This window comes from Mus caroli, unplaced genomic scaffold, assembly GCF_978045245.1.
Source record: "Mus caroli unplaced genomic scaffold, Mus_caroli_1 scaffold_8, whole genome shotgun sequence".
NCBI classification, from domain to species: Eukaryota; Metazoa; Chordata; class Mammalia; order Rodentia; family Muridae; genus Mus; species Mus caroli.
Genome location: NW_028227263.1, coordinates 3,703,076 through 3,716,399, shown reverse-complemented (window position 1 = coordinate 3,716,399; position 13,324 = coordinate 3,703,076). Strand labels below are relative to the sequence as shown.

The 13,324-nt window shown below is 52.4% G+C and overlaps 2 protein-coding genes across 2 annotated transcripts in view; one reads left to right on the top strand and one right to left on the bottom strand.

Annotated features, from left to right (window-relative positions):
- Positions 1 to 13,324, top strand: part of Ap2a2 (adaptor related protein complex 2 subunit alpha 2) — a 121,580-nt gene that overhangs the window by 82,703 nt on the left and 25,553 nt on the right. The window lies entirely within an intron of this gene.
- The window catches only part of Muc6 (mucin 6, oligomeric mucus/gel-forming), a 30,647-nt gene that overhangs the window by 10,280 nt on the left and 7,043 nt on the right, over positions 1 to 13,324 (bottom strand). The window contains exons 19-31 of the mRNA XM_085841113.1: positions 13,128 to 13,237; positions 12,559 to 12,710; positions 12,246 to 12,387; positions 12,051 to 12,161; positions 11,348 to 11,533; positions 10,998 to 11,237; positions 9,995 to 10,151; positions 9,629 to 9,772; positions 8,697 to 8,759; positions 8,158 to 8,193; positions 7,582 to 7,761; positions 6,817 to 7,032; positions 5,780 to 5,862 (exon numbers count right to left, since the gene is read on the bottom strand). Of these exons, the coding sequence (XP_085697239.1) occupies positions 5,780 to 5,862; positions 6,817 to 7,032; positions 7,582 to 7,761; positions 8,158 to 8,193; positions 8,697 to 8,759; positions 9,629 to 9,772; positions 9,995 to 10,151; positions 10,998 to 11,237; positions 11,348 to 11,533; positions 12,051 to 12,161; positions 12,246 to 12,387; positions 12,559 to 12,710; positions 13,128 to 13,237 (1,820 nt within the window). The remainder of the gene's footprint in view (positions 1 to 5,779; positions 5,863 to 6,816; positions 7,033 to 7,581; positions 7,762 to 8,157; positions 8,194 to 8,696; positions 8,760 to 9,628; positions 9,773 to 9,994; positions 10,152 to 10,997; positions 11,238 to 11,347; positions 11,534 to 12,050; positions 12,162 to 12,245; positions 12,388 to 12,558; positions 12,711 to 13,127; positions 13,238 to 13,324) is intronic.

The following is a 13,324-nucleotide window of genomic DNA, read 5'->3' as shown; positions in this document are numbered from 1 at the left end:
TCTGCACAGATGTTTCCAAAGAGACACCTGTGGTATGTTTTGTGTTGGAGACAGCAACAGTGGATGAAGAGTGTGTGGTGCGTGGAGTCTGAGGGCTGCTAGTTGTGCCTGAGGTGGTGTGGACCACTGAGGTACCAGTTAGACCCACAGAGGACATAGGTGAGTTGGTAGTAGCTGGAATTGGTGTTGATTGAGTGGATGTCACTGGGGAAGATTCTGAGAGATGGGGTGTAGAGGTCCTGTCTGTGGAGAACGAGCTCTTGGTTTGTGTGGCAGCGGTGGTTGTATATGTGACAGGTACTGATGTATGAGGTGGCCTTGTGCCTTCCAGGGTGGTTGGAAGGACAGTCATCAGTGGCATGGAGGTAGAGGCCGGTGATAGGGAGTGTGGGCTGGTTGGGGTGTTAAGTCCCTCAGTGGTTGGTGTCACAGATAAGGTTGAAAATAATGGGAGATGGGTGGACAGTGGGCTCTGAGGACCTGAATGGGTTGGGAAGTTGGTGGTGGTCTGCATGGATGTTCCTGAGGGGAGACCTGTGGTGTGTACTGTCCCAGACACAGCCACAGTGGTTGAAGGGTGTGTGGTGTGTGGAGTCTGAGGACTGCTAGTTGTTCCTGAGGTGGTGTGGACCACAGGTGTGCCAGTTGAACTCACGGTTGGCTTAATTGAGCTGGCACTAACTGCAGTTGGTGTAGATTGATGGGCAGTGACTGCAGAAGTTTCTGAGAGGTGGGGGGCTGAGGTGGAGGTGGATGTCCTGTCTGTGGAGAATGAGCTTTTGGTTTGAGTGATGGCGCTGGTTGTATAAATGACAGGTACGGATGTATGAGGAGACCCAGTTTGTCCCATGGTAGTTGGAAGAATGTTTCCCGTGTTTGTGGTGGTAGAGGCTGATGAAAGTGTGTGTTGGGGTGTTGGGGTGATAGTTACCTCAGAAGTTGGTGTCACAGAGGAGGTTGAAGAAAAGGGAAGGTGTGTGGCCAACGAGGTCTGAGGAGCTGATGGTGTTGGGGAGGCAATGGTGGTCTGCACAGATGTTTCCAAAGAGACACCTGTGGTATGTTTTGTGTTGGAGACAGCAACAGTGGATGAAGGGTGTGTGGTGCGTGGAGTCTGAGGGCTGCTAGTTGTGCCTGAGGTGGTGTGGACCACTGAGGTACCAGTTAGACCCACAGTGGTCATAGGTGAGTTGGTAGTAGCTGGAATTGTTGATTGAGTGGGTGTCACTGGGGAAGATTCTGAGAGATGGGGTGTAGAGGTCCTGTCTGTGGAGAACGAGCTCTTGGTTTGTGTGGCAGCGGTGGTTGTATACGTGACAGGTACTGATGTATGAAGTGGCCTTGTGCCTTCCAGGGTGGTTGGAAGGACAGTCATCAGTGGCATGGAGGTAGAGGCCGGTGATAGGGAGTGTGGGCTGGTTGGGGTGTTAAGTCCCTCAGTGGTTGGTGTCACAGATAAGGTTGAAAATAATGGGAGATGGGTGGACAGTGGGCTCTGAGGACCTGAATGGGTTGGGAAGTTGGTGGTGGTCTGCATGGATGTTCCTGAGGGGAGACCTGTGGTGTGTACTGTCCCAGACACAGCCACAGTGGTTGAAGGGTGTGTGGTGTGTGGAGTCTGAGGACTGCTAGTTGTTCCTGAGGTGGTGTGGACCACAGGTGTGCCAGTTGAACTCACGGTTGGCTTAATTGAGTTGGCACTAACTGCAGTTGGTGTAGATTGATGGGCAGTGACTGCAGAAGTTTCTGAGAGGTGGGGGGCTGAGGTGGAGGTGGATGTCCTGTCTGTGGAGAATGAGCTTTTGGTTTGAGTGATGGCGCTGGTTGTATAAATGACAGGTACGGATGTATGAGGAGACCCAGTTTGTCCCATGGTGGTTGGAAGAATGTTTCCCGAGTTTGTGGTGGTAGAGGCTGATGAAAGTGTGTGTTGGGGTGTTGGGGTGATAGTTACCTCAGAAGTTGGTGTCACAGAGGAGGTTGAAGAAAAGGGAAGGTGTGTGGCCAACGAGGTCTGAGGAGCTGATGGTGTTGGGGAGGCAATGGTGGTCTGCACAGATGTTTCCAAAGAGACACCTGTGGTATGTTTTGTGTTGGAGACAGCAACAGTGGATGAAGGGTGTGTGGTGCGTGGAGTCTGAGGGCTGCTAGTTGTGCCTGAGGTGGTGTGGACCACTGAGGTACCAGTTAGACCCACAGTGGACATAGGTGAGTTGGTAGTAGCTGGAATTGGTGTTGATTGAGTGGGTGTCACTGGGGAAGATTCTGAGAGATGGGGTGTAGAGGTCCTGTCTGTGGAGAACGAGCTCTTGGTTTGTGTGGCAGCGGTGGTTGTATACGTGACAGGTACTGATGTATGAGGTGGCCTTGTGCCTTCCAGGGTGGTTGGAAGGACAGTCATCAGTGGCATGGAGGTAGAGGCCGGTGATAGGGAGTGTGGGCTGGTTGGGGTGTTAAGTCCCTCAGTGGTTGGTGTCACAGATAAGGTTGAAAATAATGGGAGATGGGTGGACAGTGGGCTCTGAGGACCTGAATGGGTTGGGAAGTTGGTGGTGGTCTGCATGGATGTTCCTGAGGGGAGACCTGTGGTGTGTACTGTCCCAGACACAGCCACAGTGGTTGAAGGGTGTGTGGTGTGTGGAGTCTGAGGACTGCTAGTTGTTCCTGAGGTGGTGTGGACCACAGGTGTGCCAGTTGAACTCACGGTTGGCTCAATTGAGCTGGCACTAACTGCAGTTGGTGTAGATTGATGGGCAGTGACTGCAGAAGTTTCTGAGAGGTGGGGGGCTGAGGTGGAGGTGGATGTCCTGTCTGTGGAGAATGAGCTTTTGGTTTGAGTGATGGCGCTGGTTGTATAAATGACAGGTACGGATGTATGAGGAGACCCAGTTTGTCCCATGGTGGTTGGAAGAATGTTTCCCGTGTTTGTGGTGGTAGAGGCTGATGAAAGTGTGTGTTGGGGTGTTGGGGTGATAGTTACCTCAGAAGTTGGTGTCACAGAGGAGGTTGAAGAAAAGGGAAGGTGTGTGGCCAACGAGGTCTGAGGAGCTGATGGTGTTGGGGAGGCAATGGTGGTCTGCACAGATGTTTCCAAAGAGACACCTGTGGTATGTTTTGTGTTGGAGACAGCAACAGTGGATGAAGAGTGTGTGGTGCGTGGAGTCTGAGGGCTGCTAGTTGTGCCTGAGGTGGTGTGGACCACTGAGGTACCAGTTAGACCCACAGAGGACATAGGTGAGTTGGTAGTAGCTGGAATTGGTGTTGATTGAGTGGATGTCACTGGGGAAGATTCTGAGAGATGGGGTGTAGAGGTCCTGTCTGTGGAGAACGAGCTCTTGGTTTGTGTGGCAGCGGTGGTTGTATACGTGACAGGTACTGATGTATGAGGTGGCCTTGTGCCTTCCAGGGTGGTTGGAAGGACAGTCATCAGTGGCATGGAGGTAGAGGCCGGTGATAGGGAGTGTGGGCTGGTTGGGGTGTTAAGTCCCTCAGTGGTTGGTGTCACAGATAAGGTTGAAAATAATGGGAGATGGGTGGACAGTGGGCTCTGAGGACCTGAATGGGTTGGGAAGTTGGTGGTGGTCTGCATGGATGTTCCTGAGGGGAGACCTGTGGTGTGTACTGTCCCAGACACAGCCACAGTGGTTGAAGGGTGTGTGGTGTGTGGAGTCTGAGGACTGCTAGTTGTTCCTGAGGTGGTGTGGACCACAGGTGTGCCAGTTGAACTCACGGTTGGCTCAATTGAGCTGGCACTAACTGCAGTTGGTGTAGATTGATGGGCAGTGACTGCAGAAGTTTCTGAGAGGTGGGGGGCTGAGGTGGAGGTGGATGTCCTGTCTGTGGAGAATGAGCTTTTGGTTTGAGTGATGGCGCTGGTTGTATAAATGACAGGTACGGATGTATGAGGAGACCCAGTTTGTCCCATGGTGGTTGGAAGAATGTTTCCCGTGTTTGTGGTGGTAGAGGCTGATGAAAGTGTGTGTTGGGGTGTTGGGGTGATAGTTACCTCAGAAGTTGGTGTCACAGAGGAGGTTGAAGAAAAGGGAAGGTGTGTGGCCAACGAGGTCTGAGGAGCTGATGGTGTTGGGGAGGCAATGGTGGTCTGCACAGATGTTTCCAAAGAGACACCTGTGGTATGTTTTGTGTTGGAGACAGCAACAGTGGATGAAGAGTGTGTGGTGCGTGGAGTCTGAGGGCTGCTAGTTGTGCCTGAGGTGGTGTGGACCACTGAGGTACCAGTTAGACCCACAGAGGACATAGGTGAGTTGGTAGTAGCTGGAATTGGTGTTGATTGAGTGGGTGTCACTGGGGAAGATTCTGAGAGATGGGGTGTAGAGGTCCTGTCTGTGGAGAACGAGCTCTTGGTTTGTGTGGCAGCGGTGGTTGTATACGTGACAGGTACTGATGTATGAGGTGGCCTTGTGCCTTCCAGGGTGGTTGGAAGGACAGTCATCAGTGGCATGGAGGTAGAGGCCGGTGATAGGGAGTGTGGGCTGGTTGGGGTGTTAAGTCCCTCAGTGGTTGGTGTCACAGATAAGGTTGAAAATAATGGGAGATGGGTGGACAGTGGGCTCTGAGGACCTGAATGGGTTGGGAAGTTGGTGGTGGTCTGCATGGATGTTCCTGAGGGGAGACCTGTGGTGTGTACTGTCCCAGACACAGCCACAGTGGTTGAAGGGTGTGTGGTGTGTGGAGTCTGAGGACTGCTAGTTGTTCCTGAGGTGGTGTGGACCACAGGTGTGCCAGTTGAACTCACGGTTGGCTCAATTGAGCTGGCACTAACTGCAGTTGGTGTAGATTGATGGGCAGTGACTGCAGAAGTTTCTGAGAGGTGGGGGGCTGAGGTGGAGGTGGATGTCCTGTCTGTGGAGAATGAGCTTTTGGTTTGAGTGATGGCGCTGGTTGTATAAATGACAGGTACGGATGTATGAGGAGACCCAGTTTGTCCCATGGTGGTTGGAAGAATGTTTCCCGTGTTTGTGGTGGTAGAGGCTGATGAAAGTGTGTGTTGGGGTGTTGGGGTGATAGTTACCTCAGAAGTTGGTGTCACAGAAGAGGTTGAAGAAAAGGGAAAGTGTGTGGCCAACGAGGTCTGATGAGCTGATGGTGTTGGGGAGGCAATGGTGGTCTGCACAGATGTTTCCAAAGAGACACCTGTGGTATGTTTTGTGTTGGAGACAGCAACAGTGGATGAAGGGTCTGTGGTGCGTGGAGTCTGAGGGCTGCTAGTTGTGCCTGAGGTGGTGTGGACTGGTGGAGTACCAGTTACAGCCATGGTGGACTTGGTTGAGGTGGTTACAGTTGGAACTGATCTAGACTGATGAGCAGTCATGGTGGAAGGCTGAGACTGGTGGGAAGTATAGGTTTTGTCTGTGGAGAAAGAGCTTTGATCTTGAGTGATTGAGTTGGTTATAGAAGTGATAAGGGGTGCTGTATGTTGTGGGCTTGTGGCCTCCAATGTAGTTTTAGGATGAATGGTGCTAAAAATCGTTTTTGGAGAAGCTGAGGAGACAATTTGTGGGCTTGTTGGTGTCTTCAGTATCTCTGAAGTTGTTGGCATGGAAGAGGTTGATAGTCCTGGGTGTGGTGTGACCAAAGATGTCTGAGAAGCTGATAGTGTAGGGAAGTTGATGGTTGTTCGCACAGATGTTCCCAACGGGGGATCTGTGGTGTGTGTGGTGCTGGAGACCACATGTGTGGGTGCAGTGTATGTGATGTGTGGTGCATGGGTACTGCTAGGTGTGCCTGAGGATGTGTGGACCCCAGGGGTACCACTCACTCCGTTGGTGGGCCAATTGGATATCGTCGTGAGGTGGAACGATGTGGACTGATCTTGCGTCGTGTAGGATGCTGAGGTCTTATCTGTGGAGAACAAGTTTTGGGTTTTAGTTATGTCGTTGGTTGTATAAGTACTCGGGGCTAACGTGTGTGTTATTTCTGCTTCCTGGACAGTCGTGGTTTGAAACATGGTAGTAGATTGGTTTGTTGTAGAAGGGGGTGGAACCCTGTGTGTGGTAGTCTGGGTCACGGGAATCTTCGATGTTGGTGTCCCCTCTGAGATAGAAAAGGTTGGGTTTACAGACGCTCGTGAATTGTGAGTGCTTGCAAAAGTCGTTGTTGTCTGGGTAGATGTTTCTGAAGGAACATTTGTCGAGTGTTTTGTACTGGGGAAAGAAATGGTGGGTAGAGAGTGGGTGCTCCCTGTCACGAGTGAGGGATCGGTTTGAGATGCTGTGTTTTGGGTCGAAGTACTTGTATGAGGTGGTGGGAAACTACTGCTTGGCCCTGCTTGAGGCGTGGCCAGGGTAGTCTTTCCTGAGAGAGGTAGCTCTGTGGTCTCAGTTGCATGGCTTGTTGTGGCTGAATGGTGACTCTCCTGTTGGGCTGATGTCACTGTGGGTCATGGCAGTGAATAATGTTTAGTTTAAACTCACAGTCCTTTATATGTGCTGTGCTACGTTCCTGGACTTGGATTTTCTCTCTGCTTGCTAACCATGGTAGATTGATTGCCTGAGAGTTGCCCACTTGCTGAGGCACTTAGTTCTCTTTGGTAAATATTCCTGCGGTTCTACCCTTCCTTCCTGTGTACTTACCTTGACGTAGGTCTTTTCTCTTGTACCTGCCTGTCCTATGTCCTGAGATGTGGCTGGGAGCCAGGATGTTTCCCCCTCTTTCTGCTTTCTGTCTGCCCCATTTGTTCCCCCTTCTCCCTCATTCCTTAAATATACAGCCCTCCTCCTAAGTTGGATGTGCTATACTGAGGGTGGGAGTCAATCGTGGCTTGAGTGCCCTGGCTTCCCACTGGCCTTGACTCACCTTGGCTGGTAGACATCCCAGGCATTAAGGTTAGCAAGGTCACTGTGGTACTCTCTGTTAACTCAGCTGTGGTCTTCGTAGATGAGCTGAGGGAAGATGCTGTGGGCTTGGATGTGGCCTGTGTCACTGGGAGCCCTGTGGGTGTTGACTTCGGTATGGATGTAGGAGGCAAAGGTGATGTCGGAGGTGTGGCAGCCATGGTGGTTTGAGGGTATTCTGCAGAGGGAAGTAGTGGCAACATCTTTTCCCACCTGCTTCTCCCAGTTGCATGTTCAAGTCCCCTGCGTTTTGCTCCTGCCCTCAGGACACTTATTAGCTCTTTATAGTTTGATGAACACCTCTATTGTCCCTTCCCCATCCTGCAGGAGTCTGTCTGTCTGGGGTAGGCTCACCTCAGGGCTGTGACACGGGTTCTCAATTCTCTACTCACACGTCAGCTCTTTGGAAGGATGTTTGTCTCTCCTCAGCACCTCAGCATTCCTAGCAGCATCTAGGATTGCTTGGTGTGTGAGCAGGGTGGACTGCAGGGTAGAGGCCCAGCAGTTCCCGTGTATATTCTATTGGAAGTGTTAGACAGCCTGGAATGGCCACCTTGAGTGACCAGCTTGAGTTGTTAACTAGGTTTTCAGAAAAATCTTCATCCTGCCTTTCATGTACAGTGACTTCTGTGCTGAGACACTGCCTCAGGCCTATCTCAGTGTGAAGGCCATCAGTAGTAACCCTCCATAGCCTAGAGTTCTACTATGCTCCTCACTCCATTTTTACCTCCCGAGGAGACTGTGGATTCCTTGGGGGTGGTCCAGACTGTTAGTTCCTCAGTGAAGGACGGGGCTGAAGGTGGTGGGGTCGGAAGACCTGGCAGGTAGGAGGGGGCCACAGGTGTGTTTGCAGAGGTGGAACTGTGAAACTCAGTGCTGATGGTGGTTTCCGTGGTAGGCTGTGAACCTGTGTACAGCAAATGTGAGCTCATGGATGGGCAGAATCTGGCTCTAGAGTCCCTCAGGGAGAGACAGATCTGCCTGCTGAGGGACTAGGCAAAAGGTAGAGGATGGCTCAGGAACCTACAAAGGCAGCATGGATTTCTGGTAGTCTTACCTGGTGAGGCCCTGCTTCCTGCTCAGTCAAGTGAGTCAAGTGGCCAGAATCAATGGCTGACCGGGAGCTAAGCTTTGTATGCTCTTGACCTTGTGACCTAGGACTTCGTGGTACATTACCCACCCTCCCAGGGCCCGGTAGATGTAGAAGCTGGACTGGTGGGGTGGGGAGGGCTGTCCATTGGAGCTAGGGTGAGCCCTGGGTAAGAAGCCTTCATCCTGTGGTACCAAGTGGGTGAGCAATCACCTGTGGTGGTTGGCGGTGGTGTGGTAGTGGGTGGTGCTGTAAGAGAAGGGCGGGTATTGTCAGGGATAGCCACCTATGAAGCTTCTCCCCAACCTGGCCCACCCCTCTCCTGCCTCTTTCCCTCTCTCCTTTGTCAGCCTAGCAGGGAGAGTAGGGGGCCAGTCAAGGTGCCATGGCCGGGCTGGTGTCATGCCAATGTGTAGGGCTGGGTTCCTAAGAAAATTCCCATTGTTTATCCAAGTACCCTGGCTGTTCAGTTTAAGCTCATAGTCCTTCATATGTACTGTGCTATGTTCCTGGTTTGGGGCATTCTGCCCTAAGGTTGTGGCTAAGTAGTGGCTGGGCTGGGGAATAGAGCAGAGGCCAAGGGGTCCAACACTGCATTTTTGTTTCTGCGGTATCCTAGGACACTGTTTGAGCCAGTATGTCAGTGTCCTGAGGGAGAGGATCTAGGAAGGAGTTACTAGGGCTGGACAGCTCCAGACACATGCTACCCAAGGGCTGTGCTAGCTGGTGGTGAGAGCATCTGCTGGACTTACCACAGGGTACACAGGTCCCTTCACTGTGGTCGAAGTACTCATTCTGGGAGCAGTTGTAACAGCCTGGGGTGGAAAAGGGGAAGGCTCAGCACTCCTTTCACACCCACCTGCCCCACCTGCCTGCAGGGAGCACTGCTGTGCTGTGCTCCCTATCTGACCCTCATACCGCCACCTCCCTCCTCCCTCCTCTCACTTCACACCAGCTTCTGAAGTCACCTACTGGTCTCTAGAACTCTGCCCTTTCTATCTTTGCTTCCCAGGCTCCTGGTTCCTATGTCTTAATTGCATTTATATATTATTTGAGATATCTCACTAATGGAGCTCTAGCTGACCTGAAACTAATCATGTAGCCCAGACTGGTCTTGAAATTACAAAGATTCACCTGCCTCTGCCTCCTGAGTGCTGGGGCTAAAGTCATGCACCCCTGTGACTGGCCTTATTGCTCTTTATGAGACGGAGAGCCCTGCCTCTATCCCAGCTCCTGCCCCCTCCTGTCTTCCCCTCTGCCAGAGACTTTCCAGAGCAGCAGCCTTCCATCTAGCTATGGGGTTCCCGTTTTAACTTCCAATGTGGCAGGCAGGTCATCTGACAGTTCTCTTAATTCCTTATTTTGGTTTTTAAGGATCTTTCCCAGGCCAGAGAACACGGCTAGTTTGTGTGAGGCCAGGTCCCCAGTTGAAAACGGGGCCTGGAACTCAGTGTATTTGCTGAGTGGATGAGTGTGTGCGTGGATGAGTGTGCATAGGGGTCAAAGTGTGCTGAGGAATGTGGGTGAATGAACGCCGAAGAGTGGATCTGTGTACCAATGAATGAATGAACGAACGAACGCATTATGAATCGTTTTCTGCATGAATGGATGGATGGACCTGTGAATGACTGAATGAGTAAAAGCCGCATGCATGGCATAGCATGTGTGTGCCAGTGCCTCATACCTTCTGTGTTGGTGTTCGGGAAGCTTCCTAGGCTGCCAGGGCAGAGACAGGGCTGGTAGTGCCACGTGCAGTTGGACTCCTGAGCATACTGGTATTCATTCTCACCCACTAATGTGTGGGTGTTGTAGAAGTCACAGTAGATGGCTGAGAGGAAGGATGCACATCAGTAGGCATTAAGGCCTCCGTGCCAGTATGAAGGGCTTGGGGTCTCTTGGAGGCCTCCTCTTGGGTCTGGGAGAGGAGAGCCTGGGGAATAGCTGGTTACCCAAGGTTGCCCTGTAGGGGTACAGCCTGGTTCCTACCTGGAGAGGCTTCTGGGGTAATTCCCTAGGTGGAACAGTTTTGGGCATGGGGTGAGACACTCACGGCAGAAGTCTGGGGTTCTCCAGTCCACACACACGCCCTTGTCCAGACAGGCCTTGGCATAGGCAGCCACTGCATCACACAGACATTCGCAGTCCCCGCCCGTGTCACACCCACAGGCGTCACGCACGCAGGCCTCATAGTAGGGCAGGTGGTATACCTGTGGAGTGGAGGGTGCCATGTTGGCATTTGGCTGCTGCGGTGGTGGCAAGGTAGAGTTTAGACTTTGTTGCCTTGGGGCATAGGCTTTGGGTGCAGATACGTATCCTGGTACTCTGAGAGACATCTAGTGTAAGCTACAGTTCTCATTGGCTGCCACTTTCCAATGTCATTGGTGCTCACTCAACCCTGCTGGGGCAAACCCAGGCTGGGTATCTCTTGCTTGCATGTCTTATTGTTTCAAGGTCTCTGCTCCCTTCTCCAGCCCTTCAGACATCCCAGATGGCCCCTGGCTATAGGTACTTTGCCCCACATGGAGTAGTCTCCTGTCAGTCTTTCTTTTTTTTTTTTTTTTTTTTTTTGGTTTTTCGAGACAGGGTTTCTCTGTATAGCCCTGACTGTCCTGGAACTCACTTTGTAGACCAGGCTGGCCTCGAACTCAGAAATCCACCTGCCTCTGCCTCCCGAGTGCTGGGATTAAAGGCGTGCGCCACCACGCCCGGCCAGTCTTTCTGAGCACCAAAGATCAGGGGCTATACAAAATGCTCTGAGTTCAAAAAGCTCACCTCTGCCCATGGCTGGGCCACTTACAACTGAATATCTCATCTCTGGGCTGTGTATCCCAGAGCAGCCAGCTGTCTGCCTGGAGTGACACTTTTACTCACTGTCTTATCTGCTATGGTCCTCTGGTGGGCAAAGGTCTGGACACTGCTTATCAGCTCTGGCTTGTGGGTGACCCTGGCCTCAGGTGCTGCGTTTTCCTCACACCTGATAACCTCCTGCCATCCTGGAGCCCCATAGTAGGAGGACTGTGTCTGATGTCCCTGTCTTGGAGGACAGGACCCACCTTGCTGTGGCAGGCAGCAAAGGTCTGGCTGTTGATAATGTTGCATTTTCGTTCCGCCCAGGAGCGCCGGAAGGTATTCAGGCTGCAGGGATCCACCGTGTAACTCGCATCCCCACACAGTGGGCTTTCCTTCCACGAATTCACAAATTCCAGTTCGTTGGACGCCACATACTTGCTACGTGTTTCGAAGTCATCTTTCATGTTCCCATTGGCGTTGCCACACAAGCCACAGAGGGCATCCTGCTAGAGCATAGTTGCTGGGGAGTCATGCAGGCTTTATGGTGGACCCTTCACCCAGAAACCAGCTGGGACCTGCCTGGGATCTTGGTTTGCTGGCAAGCGTGCGGTACCTGGGTAGCGCGGCGGATCTTGATAGAGACACTCATGTGCTTGTTCCATACGAGTGTCAGGTTGAGCCTTCCAGGGATGTCTATGTCCAGGACAAGATTCAGGGGGCTAGGCTTCACTTGCAGGTGCACCAGGGGCTCTTCCCCGCTGACTGTGTAGTTACTGTCTGCCATCGTGATGAAGAGCCCCTGGATGGGGGGAGGGTTGTCATCCTGCTTTCTTTTCCTGCCCACCCCAGTACCCAGATCAATTGATAACGAGTATTTGGAAGGGAGAGGTGTAATCCAACATAATAGATTTCCATCTCTGTGAGGATTAGTTCAAAGCCAGGCTAAAATGCATGATAAACTTGAGACCAGCCCTGCCTACATGAGACCCTGTCTCAAAACAACAATGAAAGACATGTGGGAGCCAGCGCTGGATAGAAGGTTCTAGACATGTGGAAACAGATTCGGCTTCCTGGAGAGCAGCTTTCTTTCTGCCCAAGGAAATGCTATACAGCCCTGGGAAACTGTTGGAGACAATGTGACCACTAGTCCTGAGTGTGTAACCACCTAGCTGACCACCAATCCTCGGCCACCTCTTCCTGTCGTACAAATGAGGAGGGATGGTGGGAGGGTGTTCAGGTGGAAGCCAGAGAGACCTGGGAGCCGATGATCAAAATAAAACCAGCCCTCTCCCACCCTTGGGGTCACAGCCACTCACACCCAGGGAAATCTTGATGGCTCTGGAGCAGGTGACTCCGGACTTCCCACAGATGACATTCTCTGTCAAGACCTTGAAGGTAGGCTGTGAGCTGTTGGTCCCACAGTCATCCTGCAGGGAAAGGGAGTTGAGGAGAAGCCCTCGTGGTCCCCCCTCAGGTTTCTTTCAGCCTTTGGTTCTGGGCTCAGTGGTTACCGTGGCCAATGTGTATTCGCAGTCGCCATCAAACACAAAGCGTTGTCCATCAAAAGTTATGATGTGGCCTTCGCCGTAGAGGACACAGGTGGATGGACATTGTGTGCTAAGCTGGCAGGTCCACCTTCCCTGTGAGCAGGTGCTGGGGAGATGGAAGTAAGGAGTCGTTAGAGGCAGTCTTTCTACACAGGGAGACTGATTGGGCTGTGATCCTAGGATTCCCCACCTCTGGGAGCCCTACTCTGGGACAACTTCTTTTTGGGCATCTTTGCCTGCCCAGATAGCCCTAGGGGTCTCAGTGTTCATGACCTACCATGTCTTACAGTCTGTATGGAGCTCAAAACCACCAGGGTAGGACACCCCTGCATAGTCACATGGGCATTCCTCTGCAGGCACACACTGCCCGTCGCTGTTCTCATAGAGCCCCTTAGGACAGACGCAGCCGGACTCACACTTGGTGGGCACCTGGTGGGGAGGCAGTGTTTGTAGCTCCTCAGCACTCCTCTATCACAGCTCCAGCCCCCTTGAGACTACCCGTGCCTTTTCTTTTGTTCTCTAAGTTCTCTGTGGGCAGCTGAGTTTTACTCCTAGAGAAGCCACCCTTCCTGTAATGTTTCCAGTGTGTTGGGGGCGAGGAGGCCACATGCACAGGGACATGTGGCTATAGTTCCCAGGCTGGGAGCCAGTCCATATCCTCAAAGAATCCCACAGACAAAAACCCTGTCCTCCAACTGCCTAGCTACCAATCAGCTCCTGACTCAACCTCCAGTACTAGCTATTGAGACAGAGACATAACTAGAGGGACACTACTAGTTGCAGCATGGTCCTGCCCTGCCCTGGCTCCTGGAGACTTGTAGAAACCCTCTCCATCCTGCTTCTTACACAGTCAATGCCTGTGGCCAGCATCTGGCACGTGGGGGCACACGCAGCTCCGAACTTGTCCTCTGACGACTGGCTGCAGGACTGGAAGGTCTTGGGCTCTGGGCAGGATGCTACAGGGAGGAAGAAGACAGGTCAGGTGGACTGGGGGGCACAGGGGGTTGCAGGGCCTTCTCTACAGGGCCTTATGGCCATTCCCT